General features: G+C 56.6%; 3 protein-coding genes across 4 annotated transcripts; all 3 read left to right on the plus strand.

The window, feature by feature from the left end:
* The first annotated feature begins 68 nt into the window (after nt 1–68).
* Nucleotides 69–2,651, plus strand: PTGDS (prostaglandin D2 synthase). The gene is made up of 7 exons (XM_053962367.1): nt 69–204; nt 1,147–1,286; nt 1,369–1,445; nt 1,562–1,675; nt 1,877–1,978; nt 2,178–2,203; nt 2,463–2,651. The coding sequence occupies exons 1-6, from the start codon at nt 106–108 to the stop codon at nt 2,201–2,203; spliced, it is 558 nt and encodes a 185-aa protein (XP_053818342.1). The 5' UTR covers nt 69–105; the 3' UTR covers nt 2,463–2,651.
* Nucleotides 2,652–3,216: 565 nt separating this feature from the next.
* Nucleotides 3,217–6,046, plus strand: LCN15 (lipocalin 15). Its single transcript, XM_053962301.1, has 7 exons — nt 3,217–3,659; nt 4,269–4,408; nt 4,596–4,660; nt 4,922–5,035; nt 5,507–5,608; nt 5,721–5,742; nt 5,899–6,046. Exons 1-7 carry the CDS (start codon nt 3,564–3,566, stop codon nt 5,900–5,902), a joined length of 543 nt encoding a protein of 180 aa, XP_053818276.1. The 5' UTR covers nt 3,217–3,563; the 3' UTR covers nt 5,903–6,046.
* A 1,250-nt stretch (nt 6,047–7,296) lies between these two features.
* On the plus strand, nt 7,297–10,850 carry LCNL1 (lipocalin like 1). 2 transcript variants are annotated; one of them, XM_053962235.1, is made up of 7 exons: nt 7,297–7,410; nt 7,815–7,954; nt 8,438–8,508; nt 9,094–9,204; nt 9,722–9,823; nt 10,061–10,086; nt 10,683–10,850. In XM_053962235.1, the coding sequence occupies exons 1-6, from the start codon at nt 7,315–7,317 to the stop codon at nt 10,084–10,086; spliced, it is 546 nt and encodes a 181-aa protein (XP_053818210.1). In that variant the 5' UTR covers nt 7,297–7,314; the 3' UTR covers nt 10,683–10,850. The 2 variants fall into 2 exon arrangements, with proteins under 2 accessions (XP_053818210.1, XP_053818211.1); XM_053962236.1 differs by having other exon boundaries at nt 10,061–10,850.
* The last annotated feature ends 5,064 nt before the right edge of the window (nt 10,851–15,914 follow it).

A 15,914-nucleotide genomic window follows, 5' to 3' on the forward strand; every position in this document is an offset into this window, starting at 1 on the left:
CCCGGGGGCCCCCGCAACGCCTGACGATAAATAGTGGCTTGACAAACTCTCCAGCACTGCAGCGCTCTGCCTCCAGCTCTCAGCTCGCCTCGGCTCGCTTTTGCCATGCAGACCACACTGCTCGGCATCCTGGGGCTGGCCCTGCTCGGGACACTGCACGCCCAGGACAGCATTCCTGTCCAGGCTGACTTCCAGCAGGACAAGGTGACCCAGGCCAACCGGCATCACCTCTGTGGCGGTTTGGGGTGTTTTGGGGGATCCTTGCCCTGAAAATGTGGGGAGGGGGTGGTGTAGGTGGATGGGGCCCCAGGCTCGCACTGGTGCACATGCAGCTTCCCATCCTGGGGACCTCCCAGCACCTGGGTTTGGTGGCTCTGGAAGGGATCCAGCATCGAGGCTCCAGGCTGTGGGGCAGGACCCCGGGTTAGGCATGGGTCCAAGCTGCTGCTGTGCTGTGGAGTGGGTGTGGATGCACCGGGATCTTAACAGGGGAGAGTGAGAAATGCAATCTCAGTCTGACAGCACAGAAATGGGCCATGAGAGCCCCTCCCCAACAAAGACCCCAGCCCAGGGCCACAAAAAAACAAGGGCTGCTGTGCTGGGATATCCCCTATATCCCTTCTCTCCTGGAAAGGTCCTGGGGAACATAGCCACCCCAGAGAGGTGATGGGCATGGAGGGAGGCACTTCCTGCAAGGGCAGGGGTTTGGGATGTGCTGCAAGGGTCATCCCAGCACAGCTGGTCTCCAAGGGGGGCAGTTCCCCTCAGGAGTATCACACTGCTGGCTCCATACACCAGACTGGAATGAGCCATGCTGGACCCAGTGTCCTGACCCATCCTCACACCCCCAGAGGGATGGAAATGGTATCTCAGAGTGAGGCAATCCTGTCACACTCCCTGAGCTTGGGGTGAAGAAGAAGGAAACACCCAAGGGCAGTGAACGACATGTCATGAAACAGGGATTTCCTTGTTTTGTGGTTGCCAAGAGCTGTAGCATCTTCCTGTAAAATGAGAACCCTGGGACACTGTCCTGGTGTAGGGAATGGGCTGCCAGAGGAGAGGGACATGGTGTGGGCTGGGGCTGGTGGTGCTGATGGGTGAGACAAGGTCTGTGCCCAGCTGGGGCTGAGTGGAGGTTGTGTGCAGCTCACAGGGAGATGGTACAGCATCGGTCTGGCCTCCAACTCTAACTGGTTCAAGGAGAAGAGGCACCTGATGAAGATGTGCACCACCATCATCTCCACCACCGCAGAGGGGAACCTGGAAGTTACCTCCACGTACCCCAAGTATGGGGCATGGGGAGAGGGTGAGCGGGGAGGGGGTACTGGGGGTGGCCACTGGTGCATCCCCTGCTGCTCTGCTTCCCAGGGGTGACCAGTGCGTGACGAGGAACAGTCTTTACACCAAGACAGAGCAGCCGGGGCGGTTCAGCTACACCAGCCCACGTGAGTGACCAGCTTCCGTGGGGCAGCCCCGGACATGCTCATAATCCTGCTGTCCCTGCTCCTGCCTTGTGGCTGATTTGGAGCTCAGGGCTGAGCTGTGCCCCGTGTCCCCACAGGCTGGGGCAGCAAGCACAACATCCATGTGGTGGAGACCAACTACGAAGAGTACGCCTTGGTGGCCACCCAGATCTCCAAAAGCACTGGTTCCTCCACCATGGTGCTGCTCTACAGTATGTCTGCCCCCAGACCCCCATGCTGTCCACGCCCCCCAGATGTCTGTCTCATGGGAGAAGGGCAGGGTTAGGGTCATTTCCCAAGCTGGGGTGACCTTGGGGGGATGATGGCTGGGTCAGGACCCCCTTGCAGGGCTGCCCATGCCCCTGTGCTGGTGGGTGTGGGGGGACTGCCTCTCACTCTGCTCTTGACTGCAGGCCGGACAAAGGAGCTGAGTCCCAAACGCCTGGAGATGTTCACCCAGTTCTCCAGGGAGCAGGGCCTGACAGACGACGAGATCCTCATCCTGCCCCAGACGGGTGAGCAGGGAGCACAGGGATGGTGTCGGGGAGTAGGGGGTGAGATACCACAGGGGGACTGAGAAGGAGGAGACCCTGCTGGCTTGTCCCTGCCTCTCTATGGGGCCAGCCAAGGGGTGCCCCCATTCAGGATCCCTCAGGGGGGCTGAGTTCCCACAGCCCCCAGAGGAGCTGATCTCCCTGTTTCTTCCTCCTGCAGACAAATGCATGGCAGATGCTGCTTAGGTGAGTCCTGCCTTCACTGGGGCTCAGACCAGCCCTGTGGGATGGTATGGGGGGGCTTAAAGCCACATCACCCCACAGAGCCCCCAGCCCCTCCACAACCCTTCCCAGGGCTGCTGCTCTCCTCACACCGACTGGGGATCCCCCACCCAGCCCTGTGGGGTGCCTACCCACTCAGTGTGAGGCTAGCCAGGCCCATGTCCCCCCTGTGTGTTACCTGGTCTCCCACAGCTCAGCCATGCTCATCCCTCATCTTTTCCAGGCAGACCCACCAGCTGCTGCCAGCCTGAGCCCCAACAGCACCACTAGCTGGTGACCAACCTGCCCCATCTGACCCCCAGTGGCCCCCCAGCACTGCAGCAGCCTTCACTCCCTGGCTTCCACACCTTCACTCCCTGGCTTCACAATCCACACCTGTATCCCTGTCTCAATTAAAGCCCATAAAAAAACAGCCCTTGCCTGCTGGATTGTTGTGGGACAGGCCCAAACAAGGCAATGGGGAGGGGAAAGCATGGCCAGTAGAGTTGGGACTGGGGTTAGTGGTCAGGGCTGACCCCAGCTCCTGGCTATGGAGCTGCTGGGCTGAGACCCCATGTGCACTCACAGCCCTGCCCCATAGTGCTGCCTGGCCACTGAACCTGCCCTGTCCCACAAAAAGGGGTCCCTGAGTCTAGGACCCACTGGGGCATCTGCTCCCCCTCTGCCCCTTGGGCTCCCCCAACCTCCCTGCCTTGGTTTTCCTGCTGGAGAGCAGGCTGGCAGCATAGGAATGGGGTGATGGGCAATCAGGAGGTCTCCAGAAGTTTGGGGAAGGATGGACATGAAGAAGAAGGATGTCTGAGCTCTGGGTGTGGCTTGATTCCAGCCACCTCCTGGGCTCCATCCCATGAACTTGGGCCCTCTCCAGCAGTGGGGTCTGAGCCTGCTGCCACCAGCCTAAGAAGCCACCACCCCTTCTGAGGGCAGCGGGCTGTGGCTCAGCCTGGTGTAGAACACCAGCACAACCATTCTCTGGCACTGAGGGTCCTGAGGCAGGATCCATCCCACTGCTGACAGACCTTAGAACCAATGGGAACAGCCAGGAGGGGCCCCTGGGATGCATGTCATACTCCTCTCCAGACACAGAGCAGGCACAGGGCAGCACTTGGTCATGGTGTGCTCTGGGCTGGGTCTCACACAAGGCTGCATTCATCTGGAACTGGGGCGGGGGGACAGGGCCAGCACTGTCACCTAAGCCGGGCACAGGTTATCCTTGCTCTTGTGTAACCTGTTGCATAAAGCTAGCGTGGGCAGGAGTGCTGTCAGAAGTGGGGGCTATAAAGTGGGTGCAGCCTCTCCTGCCCACATCCACTCCAGGGTGAGGATGACAGCAGCACTGCCCAGCCTGGCTCTGGCCCTGCTCTGCCTGCTGCAGGTAGGAGCCCAGGTCCCTGTGCAGCCGAACTTGGACACCAAGAAGGTAAGTGCACAGGGTGCTGCCTGGCACATCCTGCCTGGGCTGGAGGGGCTGGCTGGGGCACGGGGCCTGTGCTGCACTCCTGGGCACCTGCCAGCCCCATCCCTGAGCCAGCTTCAGGGCAGCTTCCAGGAGAGCCTGTGCAAAACCAGGTTAGTCCTAGCTGCTGTATCCAGCACCAACAGTAGCCCCACTGCAAGGACACCAGCACTTGGGGCCATGATGTTTGCAAGGGTGTAGCACTTTCCCAGGGAACATGGGCCAGGTTCTGCACCTGTACTCTTAGCATGGGGCAGGACAGGATGTTCTTCATGGATGGAGGTGATAGGTCCCCATGTTTGCCTGGCTGGTCCCCACAGAGGGTGGCAGGTCTGCCACCACTGGCTGGCAGGTTTCTACAGTAGGCTGTCATGCTCCCCATAGTGGAGGACAGATTCCCACAGATAGTGGCAGGTCCCTGAAGAGGGTGACAGATCCCCACAGACAGTGGCAGATCCACTGCAGGTTGGCAAATTTCTGCAGTGGGCTTCCAAGTCCCCTATGGAGGAGTGCAGGTCCCCCTAGCAGGTGCCCACAACTTTTCTGAATTCCACCGGTTATGTCCTGCTGCAGTTTGCAGGGGTGTGGTATGTCACAGCCGTTGCTTCCAACTGCTCCATCTTCCTGAAGATCAAGGATGGGATAAAGTCATCCATGGCCATCATCAGCTTCATGCCAGAAGGGGACCTGGCTATGAAGTTGGTCTGGCCCCTGTAAGTGTCTGTCCTGCTCCCCGTGTTCCCTGTGGGCCACGGCACAGGGCTCCCCACTGCTCTGGATTGCCCATTTCTGCCTCAGTGCATCCTCCTGGGCAGGCTGGGCTCCCCCCTGTGCCCATCACCCTGCTGCCTTCCCATGTGGTGTCTAGACACATTTGTCTTTTTCATGTTCCTTTTCCAGGATGGACAAATGCCAAAAGTTTGAGCTGCTCTTCCAGCAGAGCGGGCAGGCGGGGCACTACATGGGTATGTGTGGAGAGGGGCTTTGGAGCCATGGGTACCCCGAAACCGAGGGCATCTCCAGCCCCCATGCCTCGGGAGTAGTGGGAAATGGGATTGGTCCCTCTGCCTCGACGACTCAGCGAGAGGTTGTGGGTGGGTGGGCACCTGGCTCCTCCACATAGAGCTGGGGTTCCTTCCTCATAACCCCCTCAGGGTACCCCACCAGGGCCCAGGAGGGCTCAGACTGTACCATGTTACCCATCCGCTCACCTCCGGGGTCCTTAGGAGCACAAGAGAAGAGGAATCTGCGTGTGATGGAGACAGACTACAGTCATTATGCTGTCCTGTACGAGGTCCAGCACAGTGAGGCAGAGCCCAGCACGGCGCTGCAGCTCCTCAGTGCGTTGAGAGTGGGGACCGGGCTCCTGGGAAGAGATGGGGTCACCACCAGCAGGCGGGGGCTGGGCTCCCCACCACTAACCAGGGCCACCACTAGCAGCACCCCATGTCCATCACCTAGGGAATTCATTTTGGGGTGAATGAAACCTTGCACTAAAGAAATCTCCAGCTGGTTGCGGGTTGAACCAGAGCCCCCTGCAGTGTGCAAGCCCAATTGCAGCAACCTAAGCCTGTCAGCCATCACATACCACCCCAAGCAAATGGGTTGCTGATCCCAAGGAGCTTGTGCCCCCTTGCTGCCAGCCCAGGGCAGCTGTGGTTTGCCTGGTGTCCACCCTGCATGTTCATTGCTTCCCCTTGGCCCCTCCCTGGGGTCCAGCTGCTGCCCCGCAGTACCTGGACCCCCAGCATGGGGCTGGCTGCTGGGATTCCTTGCACTCACCAGCTCCCACTTTGGGTGTGTGGCTGCAGCAAGGGAGCAGGACGTGAGCCCCCAGCCCCTGCAGAAGTTCATGGAGCTCATCCCCATCATGGGCCTGACCGAGGACATGCTGGCCATCCTGCCCAAGTCAGGTGAGTGGCCCAAGGGCACAGGGTGGCATCTGCGGCCCCTCTGCATGTGGACTGTGCAGGGGCTCACGGTGCTGCCAATTGCACACTCACCCCTCTCTTTGCTTTCCAACAGATCAATGCACCAGGGACATCAGGTGAGTGTGGCCAGGGAAAGCTGTGACTCCCTTTTCACCATGGCCTGAACTGAGCAGGGACTTGCAGGACCTGGGGGATCCCCCACTGGCCTTGGGGTTCTGTCATCTTGGCTTTGCCCTGCTCTGACCAGTCATCTGCCTGTCCTGCCTCTGCAGCTGAAGGACCTAGGTCCCCCAGACCTAGTGGACGATGGGCTCTGCACCCCACTCCGTGGTGCTCCTTCCCATCCTGCAGGCTCTGCCAGACCCCCTGCTCCGTACCAGGATCACCCTCAACCTCCTAAATAAATAAATGCAGAAGCTGCCCCAGAGCTTGGTGCTTTGTTGGTGGGAACAGGGTGCTGCTAGGGTCTCCAGGCACCCTGAGCCCAACAGTCCTGGAGCTGACCCTTCCTGTCAGGCCCCCACAGGTTTTAGGGAGCTCCCTAGATGTGATGTTTGCTGTGCCCAGCATGGGGAGGATGGGGAGCAGAGGATGGGGAAGGTACAGGGGAGCAGCTGTCAGGGCAAGGAAGATTGGAGCCAGGGTGGACAGGGGCTGGCACAGCCTAGCTGGGTGGTCAGTAGCTCTGGGCAGACAGGGTTAAGCAGTCAGGCTGCCCAGTGCTGCCTGCAGAGACACCCCCAGGAAACCCCATTCCCTGCTCAGTCCTCTCCCAGACCACCCAGCTGGGAGTGGGGTGGCACCAGGGCTGCCTATGGCAGGACTGGGACCCACATGCCTGCCATCTCCCTTGGTCCCCTATCTCACCAAAGCAAGGCCATGCTGCCATGAGCCCCAAGGACAGTTTTTATCTGCCTCTACCTCCTGCAGAGTGAAGGCAGCCTCTGGTCCCCCCTCTGCCTCCCTGCCCCGGAGTCCCTCAGTGCCCAGGCAGGTGTTGGGCTGTGACCCCAGGAGCCTGGTAGAGCCAGGCCACAGGGGGCATCACACTCTGGGAAGGAGGGACACGCTCCCACAGCGACACGAACCCCTTCTTCAGCCGGCCCTGCTCAGGGTGCAGCCTACTCGGCAGACCCTGCGTGCCCCAGCGAAGGTTGGGAGGCCAGCGCAGGCACCGCGGGTCAGGCTGTGCCTGCGGAGGACTGGATTTGGGCAGGATCCCAGCAGCTGCCCTGGGGCACGTTTCACCCCGGCCAGAAGAACGGGTCACTGAGGCCCTTGGTGAGCTGGGCAACGGGGCTGCCCCGGGGCCAGTGCCGGGAAGAACATCCCGCTCCTCCTGGCAGCCCTCCGGCAGCCCGTTGGAAAACAACCGTTCGCTTTTATCTTTCACAAGCAACTAAAAGAACGGGGGAAATCCCAAATTTCAGCAGTGGTGCAACAGTTCCTGTAACCCCGTTTTGGGGCTGGCAGGCACAAGCCCCGCTCTGCCCCAGGGGTTTCTTCACCCTTGGCTGACTGCTGCCCTTTGGATCCACCCCGTTGCCCAAGCCAACCCCAAGAGCGTTCCCATGGGGCTCGGCACGGCTCCAGCGCGGGGCGGCAGCGGAGGGAGCACGGAGCTATAAATCCGACAGCGCCGGCACCACTCCCCATCCCACCGGTGAAGTCAGAGGAGCTGAGGCGAGATGAGGACCGTGGGGTTGAGCCTGGGGCTGGTGCTGCTGTGCTTGCTGCGTGTGCAGGCTGGGGGCCTGGGAACTGCGGAGCCAGACGAGAGCAAGGTGACCGTCAGCATCCCGGGAAGGGAAGGGAAGGGAAGGGAAGGGAAGGGAAGGGAAGGGAAGGGAAGGGAAGGGAAGGGAAGGGAAGGGAAGGAAGGGAAGGGAAGGGAAGGGAAGGGAAGGGAAGGGAAGGGAAGGATTTGTTCTCTACTCAGCAGCAGAGTGGGGAGGACTGTAGAGGTGTTTTGGTACTGGGTACAGCTGGGGTCACTACAGCCACCATTGCTTTGCTGACACACCCAGGTGAGGACAGTCATCCAGCTCCTGCATAGGTGTCCCTAAGGGAATTTTGTTACCTGAATGGGATGTGGGTATTCCATGGACTGAGGTTGTCCTGGCTTGGTCCCTGAGGAGGGGACACTCTAGACTGCTCCTCTGGTCTCACAGCCTACTCTCACTGCCAGATTGCAGGGACATGGTACATCACTGCTATGGCCTCTGACTCCGAGAGCTACCTCCAAAACAAGGACCAACTGAAGATGGCAATGGCCAACATTGAGGTCCTGGGGAATGGTGACCTGAAGGTCTCCTTTGCAATTCCCACGTAAGTCCCACATGCTTTTCTCCACAGGCTTCACTTGACCAACCTCCTCCCTGGACCTTCACCAGTGGATCTCCACCTCAGTGCACTCACCAAAGACCTGGGCAGGGGTTGAGACAGGAACACCAGGGGCTTGGGACAGCTGTGGGCACCCCGTCTTTAGGGCAGGATCTGTGCCACTGGCCAGGACCAGTGCCACCACAGAGGGTGGGATGGGACCCTACAATTACAACTTTCCCAGCAGAACCAGCCTCATTCCAGAAGCTCAGAGCATGAGTGAGGGCATCTATAATCCTGAAGTGCCAGCACTGTCCCCTGCCAGCCCAGGTACCCATTATTCCAAGGGTGGTATCTGTCCCCTCTTCCGCTGGCCACACCATCCCATCTCAGAACAGCAAGTCTCACACCTGGGATAGCAACCCTTGAACAGGGGAGGGGAAAGGGATTCACTTCACCTCAGCTGGAGCATCCTTCACTGTTCTGCAGCCCTGGGAGATGTATGAAGTTTGAATTGATCTACATGCCAACAGGCAGCCCCGGTGAATACTACAGCTCTGGTGAGTGGGGGTGCCTGGCTCTTGGGGCAGGATAGAGGCATGTCCCACCATCCCTGTCTGAAGCAGCTGGCTGTTCCTGGGGACATGGCCCTCAGGACTGCCTGCCCCTCTTGTGTCCCGGGTGGGACATCCCTCTGCGTCCAGGAGCCAGCTACAACCCAGGGTTGGTGGCCCAGCAGCATGGCAGACCCCGTAATCCCTCCCTCTGGGATAAACACATTGAGACCAAGCTTAAACCCTAGGGAAAAGCAGGTTCCTTCTGCAAAGAGGCTGTGAGTGGATGTTCCATGGGGATGGAGCAGGAGTGGTTTTCCACCATTCCCAGTCCAAGGAGCAGTCTGACACTGGCCAACAGCCTGCACTGACCAGCCACAGCCCTTTCTGCCCTCGCCTCCCCATCCCTCTGCTCTGCTGTGGTCTGTGGGCTCTCCAGGCTTTCAGAGAAGCCCTAGCAAGAGGGAAAGCCAGGATGGGGAGATATCAAGGAAAGACAGGCTTGGTGGGCTTCATGATCTTTAACAGCCCCTTTGCAGCATGGGGGTTTCCAGGAGGAGGCAATTAATTTTTCTCCACATCCTTTTGCAGACAGAGGCAATAAGACGGTGCGGCTGGTGGATACCGACAGCAGTTCCTACATGGTTGTCTTTGCCACCAGAGAGAAAGACGGGAAGACCTTGCACATGCTGAGACTTTACAGTGCGTAGCCAGCAGTGGTGAACTGCTCTGAGGGTCCTGCAAGGCCAGGAGCCAGGGGACATTCTCTCTCCACTCCTGCCCTGGGTGAGGTGCAGGAGCAGGGCAGGGACTACCATGTGTTCCCTGTGTGGCAGGGAAGGAGCAGTGGTTTGGGGTGGCAGGGGAGGCTGGGCCTCCGGCTCCCAGCTCTCTGCTGCAAGTCCATGGCCTTGGGTAAGTTGCTTGGTGGAGAAGGGTGGAGAGTGGGGGTCCTGCTGCACAGGCGGAACAGAATCAGTGGGGACAGGAACCAAGAGAGGAGTCACTATGCTGGTGTCAGGACCTCTGGCTCATCTTGTACCCTGGGTGGGGTGTTTCATGTGCCTGGCCACCACTGCTGTCCAGGACCTCCACCAGTGCCTCCAGCCTTCTCCCAGGGACTGCCACCCATCCCACCCTCAGCTGGACACACTCACCAGCTTCCCCAGAGATGCAGGGTCAGGCACAGCCTGGAGCTAACTCATGTCTTTGTCTTTAGGCAGAACCCAGTGGGTGAGACCCAAAATCAAGTTGCTGTTCAAGAGACTTGCTAAGCTGAATGGCTTCACCGATGAGACAATCTGGATTTTGCCTAGGCAGGGTGAGCACTGCCCAGGGCCAATACAGGGACATGCAGGCAGGGACCAGCTCAGCCCATCAGTACCACCACTTTGTGGTCTGAGCTAGCAGGATGGAGTGCTGGCAGCCAGCAGTGCTCTGGCTAGGCACACTGAGCAAGAAGAAACCCACAAGTTCCTTCTGAGTAGTCTATTTTGGGTGCTAAATGGGACTATTCAGACCACAGTGCCAGACTTAGGCTTTCTCTTTGTTTCCACAGAGGAATGCAGACTTGGTGAACTGTAGGTGAGTTGCCACAGTGCAAAACGGTGTTTGCAATGTTCTCTCCTGGAAATCGACCCTCTTGGTGCCCCCAAGGCAAGGGCCACCGAGAACTCTTTGAATTCCTCTGGGGTTGAGCTCTTTGAACTGGTGCAGGACCTTGCACACAGGTAGGACCATTCCTTTGGATACTGCTCTACAGCAGGGACCCCTGGGTAGCAGTACCCAGGGACTCCCAAGGAGCAGTGTCCAGAGACCCCCAGTGGGAAGTATCTGGCACTCAACATGGGCACGTGAGCTGAAACCACCAGAGAAATGTCTGCCAGCCCTTTGAGCAGTGAGGGCCAGGACTCGGCTCCTGCCAAAGGGACCCTGGGCTTGTGGACTGGCAAACCTGGCCACAGTGGGTTGGTGTCTCACCATGCAAACCATATTTGCTCTTGCCTCCCTAGCCTGTGCTTTCCCACCACACAGCTGTAGGGGTTACTAGAAATCCATTGCTGGAGATGCCTCACCCTACAAATCTGGGGAGAACTGGAGAAGAATGCATTGATCCTAATGGAGAGTCCCACTGGTCTCCTTGCCTCACCCAGACACCACCTGTCCCACCTGTTTTCCAGAAAGTGCAGACTGGCTTGTGGATGCTCTTGCCAAGCAATGCAAGACCCATGCTCTGAAGCTCCAGGCTCCTGCTCCACCATCCTTCTTCCAAGCTCTGTTCTCAGGACTGGGACACAGCCCCTGCTCCTCCAGCACACAGTCCCTGCTTTTTGTCAAATAAACAGAAATCCTCCCCAGGTCTTGGTGTAGCTGTCTGGGGAGAACCTGGGGTGCTGGGCCCTCTGGTCCCTCCTGTTTTCCTCCTGGGGGCTGTGGACGGTGAACAGCCAGGAGTGATCCCAGCTGAGCTTGCCCAAGTGAGGGCTGTTTCAGAGCCACAAGATTTTGCCTCCTGGGTGCCTCCCAGAGGGGCAGGACCAGGCCAGGCAGAGGTAAGGCAAAGGGTGCAGTGAGGCTGGGAATCCTGTGGGCAAGAGAGGATGCATGGAGAAAAGCCACTGAGAGTGAGGCTGGAATTTGGAGGGCTGCATCCACCTGCACCATCCACCACCTATCCTCCTCTTGTCCTGCAGTGGCTGCAGCTCTCTGCTCCCTGGGAGCCCCAGGAGCTCATCCAACAGCTGAGGCTGAGCCAAGGCAGGGCGAGATTCAGATTTGGGACCTCTCTGCTCCACTGCAAGCTGTTGTGGCACATGGCTGTCTGAATCCTCTGGAGCCAAACCTGGAGAGCTGCCGGTGGTTTCTGCCCCTGGGCACCACACAGAGAAAAACCCCGCTGGAGCTGGGGTCCCAGGGCACACAAGCTGACAGTTCAGTGTTTCCTGGGTGTGAATCCCATCCGTGCAGAGCAGGCAGTGGGTCCCCATGCAGCCCTCCATAGTCCCTCAGCCCTTCCATCAAGCTTGTATCTATCTCTGCTGCTCATCCAATACTCCTTTATCCCCCCCACAAATCTGGCCAGATGTCATCATATATCTGATAAAAAGGGACTTTTCTTCCCTGAATGTTCCTAAGGACTTCCTGTGTTTAGGCACCTACTCAGCAATGGTGGCATCCTGCAGCAAGGAGCTTCACTTGCCTCTGCTCTCCCTCTTGCTCGTCATACTGATTCAATCTTCAGCTGCTCAGCCAGGGGCCATGGGAACACACCAGGGCTGGTAGGGACCAGGCTGGTGAAGTGGGGATCAGCCCAGACACCAGGGTCCCAAAAACTGATGGAGAGAGCAGAGGGGTGTTGGGGCAAAGGAAGTGCTAGGACAGCCTTTGATGGCTGAGGAGCAGTTTGAGACTGGCAGCTGATGGCTGCGGGTGATGCAAGATCACCTCCTCTATTTGTTCTCCTTCTGCTGTTCCACATCTTAAATCTTTGACAAGCCTCCTTGTCCTCCCAGTCTCCCCTCTCACCCTGCTCTCTTCTTCCCCTATTCAGGCCATGTCCCTGCTGGGGCTGCATGGCCAGACCTGGACCTTCACCTCCCTGAAAAGGTGAGGATACAACTGAGATTTACATGGAGCCTTGTCCTATTCTCTGATCTTCTAATATCTCCTCAAGCTGCCCCCTCTGGCACTCACTGAACGTGGATGAGATGTTTCACCAGATATCTGTCAGTCAGCACAGTGACCTCCCTGGGTTACTTTCTTCCCTTTCTCAGCCATTCTTTACTGTGTGGGTGACCAAGCACTGGGACAGGCTGCCCAGAGAGGTTCTGGAGTCATCTCTGGAGGAGCTCAAAACCTGTCTAGACACAATCCTGAGTGACTGCTCTGAGGGACTCTGCTTGAGAAAGGAGGTTGGACTGGATGACCTTCCAGCCTGAATCATTCTGTGATTTATCTTAGTGAGATCTTCTTCCCTAATCTATGCCAGCTTGTCCCCTGTGAGTTTTGATAGATTCTTTCCAGGTGACATGGGGATGTCCAACACCCATGTCTTGTTGACTCCTCCAGAGAGGTGTATTTCTGAGGTGTGATTTTCTGGCACAAAAGTTGCATTCAGTCTGCCCTGTGTCATAGTTTGCCGAGACATCAACCAAATCTGGCATTTAGTGCAGCTTTTGTGTATACACTGCGAGGGGACCTACTTATCTGTTGTCCCTCTGACCACCTCTGCAGAGTCTGGCACATTCTCTTCTTCTCATCGTCTGGTGAAAACTAGAAGGCACCAAAGGGAGTGTAAGTAGCAGATGGGGTGCTGCAGTGATGTTTGAGTTATTTTGTCTGGAAATGTCATCTTCTCCGTCTTATTACTCACTTGCCCTTCTCCATTGGTAGGACAGAACTTCTGAAGTGTTTGCAGAGAAAATTGTCCATTCTGAGGATCCACCAAAGCTTCTTCTTGGCTGGTGATGCAGGGTTTCTTCACTTTTCTATCAGCTTATTTTCTTTGAATTTAACCAGCTACTTTCAAATATTTTCTAGTGTTAAATTCCTGCTACCAGAGCCTTTGAATAAAATGCAGCTGTCATTTCTCAAAGAAGAGGAGCAAGGTGCCAGATGCTGGTGTCTTTGTTGTTTGTCTTGCATTGTTGCCTTCAGCTGTCTTCAGTAAGTTACAGAATGTTTATGCTACTTCTAGTCAGATTCTTTAAATTGATGCAATCGTGCTGGGTTCCATTTAGGCTTCCCAATATTGTTTAGGGCTTGTATTTGCTAATATCAGTTTAAGCACTCAGTGGGAAGCTAAGCTGGTCTTTCCAGACAATCTCAGTGCCATATGTGATAGTTAATCCTCTTGACTTCATTTTTTCTCTTTTTGAAAATAAAATGTGACTGTGTGGGATCATCTCAGGTTGTAAGAGTAGCACCAGCTAGCACAAGGATGACACTTTAATTTCAGCCTTTGAGCCAGGTCCCACTTGCTGCTTGGGACCTGCGGGCTCTTGGTGATCCCAAAAAAAACTGAGTGCAAGGGTGCCCAACCAACCTACCTGGAGCAGTCATGTGTTAGAAGGCTCCTGGATGCTCCTTTGCATGTGACGGGTGCAGCACCAGTCACCAGCTAGTGCTGTGGTCACCACAGCAGGAGTCACTCAGGCAACATGCAGACATCAGGACCAGGCTTGTCTATCTGCCTTGGATGGTGCAGAGTGAGACCACGGGTTTCCCCACATGCTGCTGGGGTCTGGTGGGTGTGAGCCCAGAACAGCATTTCCTTTTTCAATACACATCCAGGGGTCTCTTGAAATCACACCAGTGTCCCAAACCACTGAAGCTGCCAGGCACACCTCTTGTGAAGAGAGGAGCAGGAGAGAAGCAGCAGCCAGCAGCCCTGTGCTGGGGTCTCTGCCCTGCTCTGTCCCCTGCCCCTCCTCCACAGCCAGCAGTCAGGGCTGCATTCGTTGTCTCTCTCCTGGCCTGGCAGTCATGTGTGTCTGAGCACACCCCAGGGTGTCTGGCTGTAGTGGGGTGACCCTGGCTGGACCCCAGGCACCCACTAAAGCCTCTCTATCTCTCCCCTCTGCAGCTGGACAGGGGAGAGAAAATATGACAAAGAATTTATGAGTTAAGATAAGGACTGGGATAGATCACTCATCAAATATCGTCACAGGCAAAACAGGCTCTAATTAGAGATATTAATTGAATTTACTGCTAACAAAATCAGAGCAGGATAATGAAAAGTAAAGTTAAGACCTTAAAAACACCTTCCCCCCACGCCTCCTTCTTTACCTGTTCTACCTCCTTCCCCACAGTGGTGCAAGGAGACAGGAATGGGACACCACTCAGGGACAGAAGTCATTCCCCTGCTCCAGCATAGGGTCCCTCCCATGGGGAATAGCTCTCCATGAACTTCTCAAATGTGAGTCCAATTCACAAGCAACAGTCCTGGCCAAACTGCTGCAATGTGAGGCACTTTTCCATGGGGTCAGTCCTTCAATGAACAGGCTGCTCCAGCGTGGATCCCCTACAGGGTCATAGCTCCTATAAGCAAACCTGCTCTAGTGTGGGCTCCTCTTTCCACAGGTCTGCAGGTCCCTGCCAGAATCCTGCTCCACCATGGCTTTCCCATGGGGTCACAGCCTCCTCTCAGGCATCTCCCTGCTCCAGCATAGGCCCCTCCAGGAGGAGTGCAGGTGGATCTCTGCACTCCTGTGGTGTCCTTGGGCTGCAGGGACACCATCATCTTTACCACAGGCTGAGGGGAATCTCAGCTCTGACACCTGGAGCAGCTCCTTCCCCTCCTTCTCCGCTGGCCTTCATTTCTGCAGAGCTTTCCTCTCACATATTCTCACCCTGCTCTTATCTGGCCACAATTACAACTGCACAAAAACCTCTTTCTTTCCTTCTTAAATATGTAATCTCAGAGGCATTACCACCACTCCTAATTGGCCTAGTCTTGCCCAGTGGCATGTCCATCTTTGGAGCCACCAGGGGTTATGCCTCTGCTGGACATAATGGAAGCTTCTGGCAGCTTCTTGCAGAAGCCACCCCTATAGCCCCCCCCCTCCAAAGCCTGGCCATGCCAACCCAATACACTGGTGCATGTCTCAAAGTCCACAGCTTCGCAGGTCACCTGCCAGCAGCACTGCTCACCTTGCAGACGTGTCCCTTATTGCCCTATGCCACAGGGCGGTTCCTGGCAGTGTCCCTGGGATGTGGCTCCTCATGAACAGCAAGACTGTAGAGCTGGCATGTGCTTCCCTTGAGCCTACCTCAAGCTCACTTGATTAATTAGATTTGATTGCAAATCAAATGCAACTTAATTAGCAGAAAGGGAAACAGCCCCTGCCAATGGCTGGCTGATCATTCCCTGATGACTATCAGATCAGCACATGTAATTGCAAAGCCCTACAGTTATTGGAGAATGAAATGAAGATGCCACTTGCATCCCACTCACACAGCACTTGTGACAGTTTCTCCTGCCTTGGCTCACAGGCAGAGGAGTTTCACTGTGGTGGGAACACACAATCTGCTGTGCCTCATGCCCCTGCATCCTCCAACTTTCAGTAAGGCAACTACTGCCAAAGAACCCAACCTGTGGAGGCCCACGAGCCAACTGGAGAGACAGTAATGAGAATGGCCTGGAAAGATGCACTATAGGCTCTGGGCACTCCTCACAGGTCAGGGCGAGAAAAGAGGCTTCCCCCATGGTGCTCTGCAGCACTATGCTAATTTGTCCTAGTTCTGTCCTCCCCATTGGCCCGTTGGTCTTCCCTACCCATATTACCCTTATATGTTCGTGTTCTAGAGAGTTCTCCCTTCCCTGTCTTCCCATTGGTTTGTGTAACCCTGCCCATCCATCCTGGCATTCCCTATGAGTCCCTTCCCGTGTACCACCCCTGACCCCTCAGACC

This window comes from Vidua chalybeata, chromosome 21 (assembly GCF_026979565.1).
Source record: "Vidua chalybeata isolate OUT-0048 chromosome 21, bVidCha1 merged haplotype, whole genome shotgun sequence".
NCBI classification, from domain to species: domain Eukaryota; kingdom Metazoa; phylum Chordata; class Aves; order Passeriformes; family Viduidae; genus Vidua; species Vidua chalybeata.

Bases quoted from the DNA above. Each gene is read 5' to 3' on its own strand.
- PTGDS (XM_053962367.1), top strand. From the start codon at position 106: ATGCAGACCACACTGCTCGGCATCCTGGGGCTGGCCCTGCTCGGGACA. The intron at 1,676-1,876 runs GTATGTCTGCCC...TCTTGACTGCAG, and splicing joins CACCATGGTGCTGCTCTACA to GCCGGACAAAGGAGCTGAGT. The intron at 1,979-2,177 runs GTGAGCAGGGAG...TTCCTCCTGCAG, and splicing joins CCTCATCCTGCCCCAGACGG to ACAAATGCATGGCAGATGCT.
- LCN15 (XM_053962301.1), top strand. From the start codon at position 3,564: ATGACAGCAGCACTGCCCAGCCTGGCTCTGGCCCTGCTCTGCCTGCTG. The intron at 3,660-4,268 runs GTAAGTGCACAG...GTCCTGCTGCAG, and splicing joins CGAACTTGGACACCAAGAAG to TTTGCAGGGGTGTGGTATGT. The intron at 4,409-4,595 runs GTAAGTGTCTGT...TTCCTTTTCCAG, and splicing joins ATGAAGTTGGTCTGGCCCCT to GATGGACAAATGCCAAAAGT.
- LCNL1 (XM_053962236.1), top strand. From the start codon at position 7,315: ATGAGGACCGTGGGGTTGAGCCTGGGGCTGGTGCTGCTGTGCTTGCTG. The intron at 7,411-7,814 runs GTGACCGTCAGC...TCTCACTGCCAG, and splicing joins CGGAGCCAGACGAGAGCAAG to ATTGCAGGGACATGGTACAT. The intron at 9,205-9,721 runs GTGCGTAGCCAG...CTTTGTCTTTAG, and splicing joins GCACATGCTGAGACTTTACA to GCAGAACCCAGTGGGTGAGA.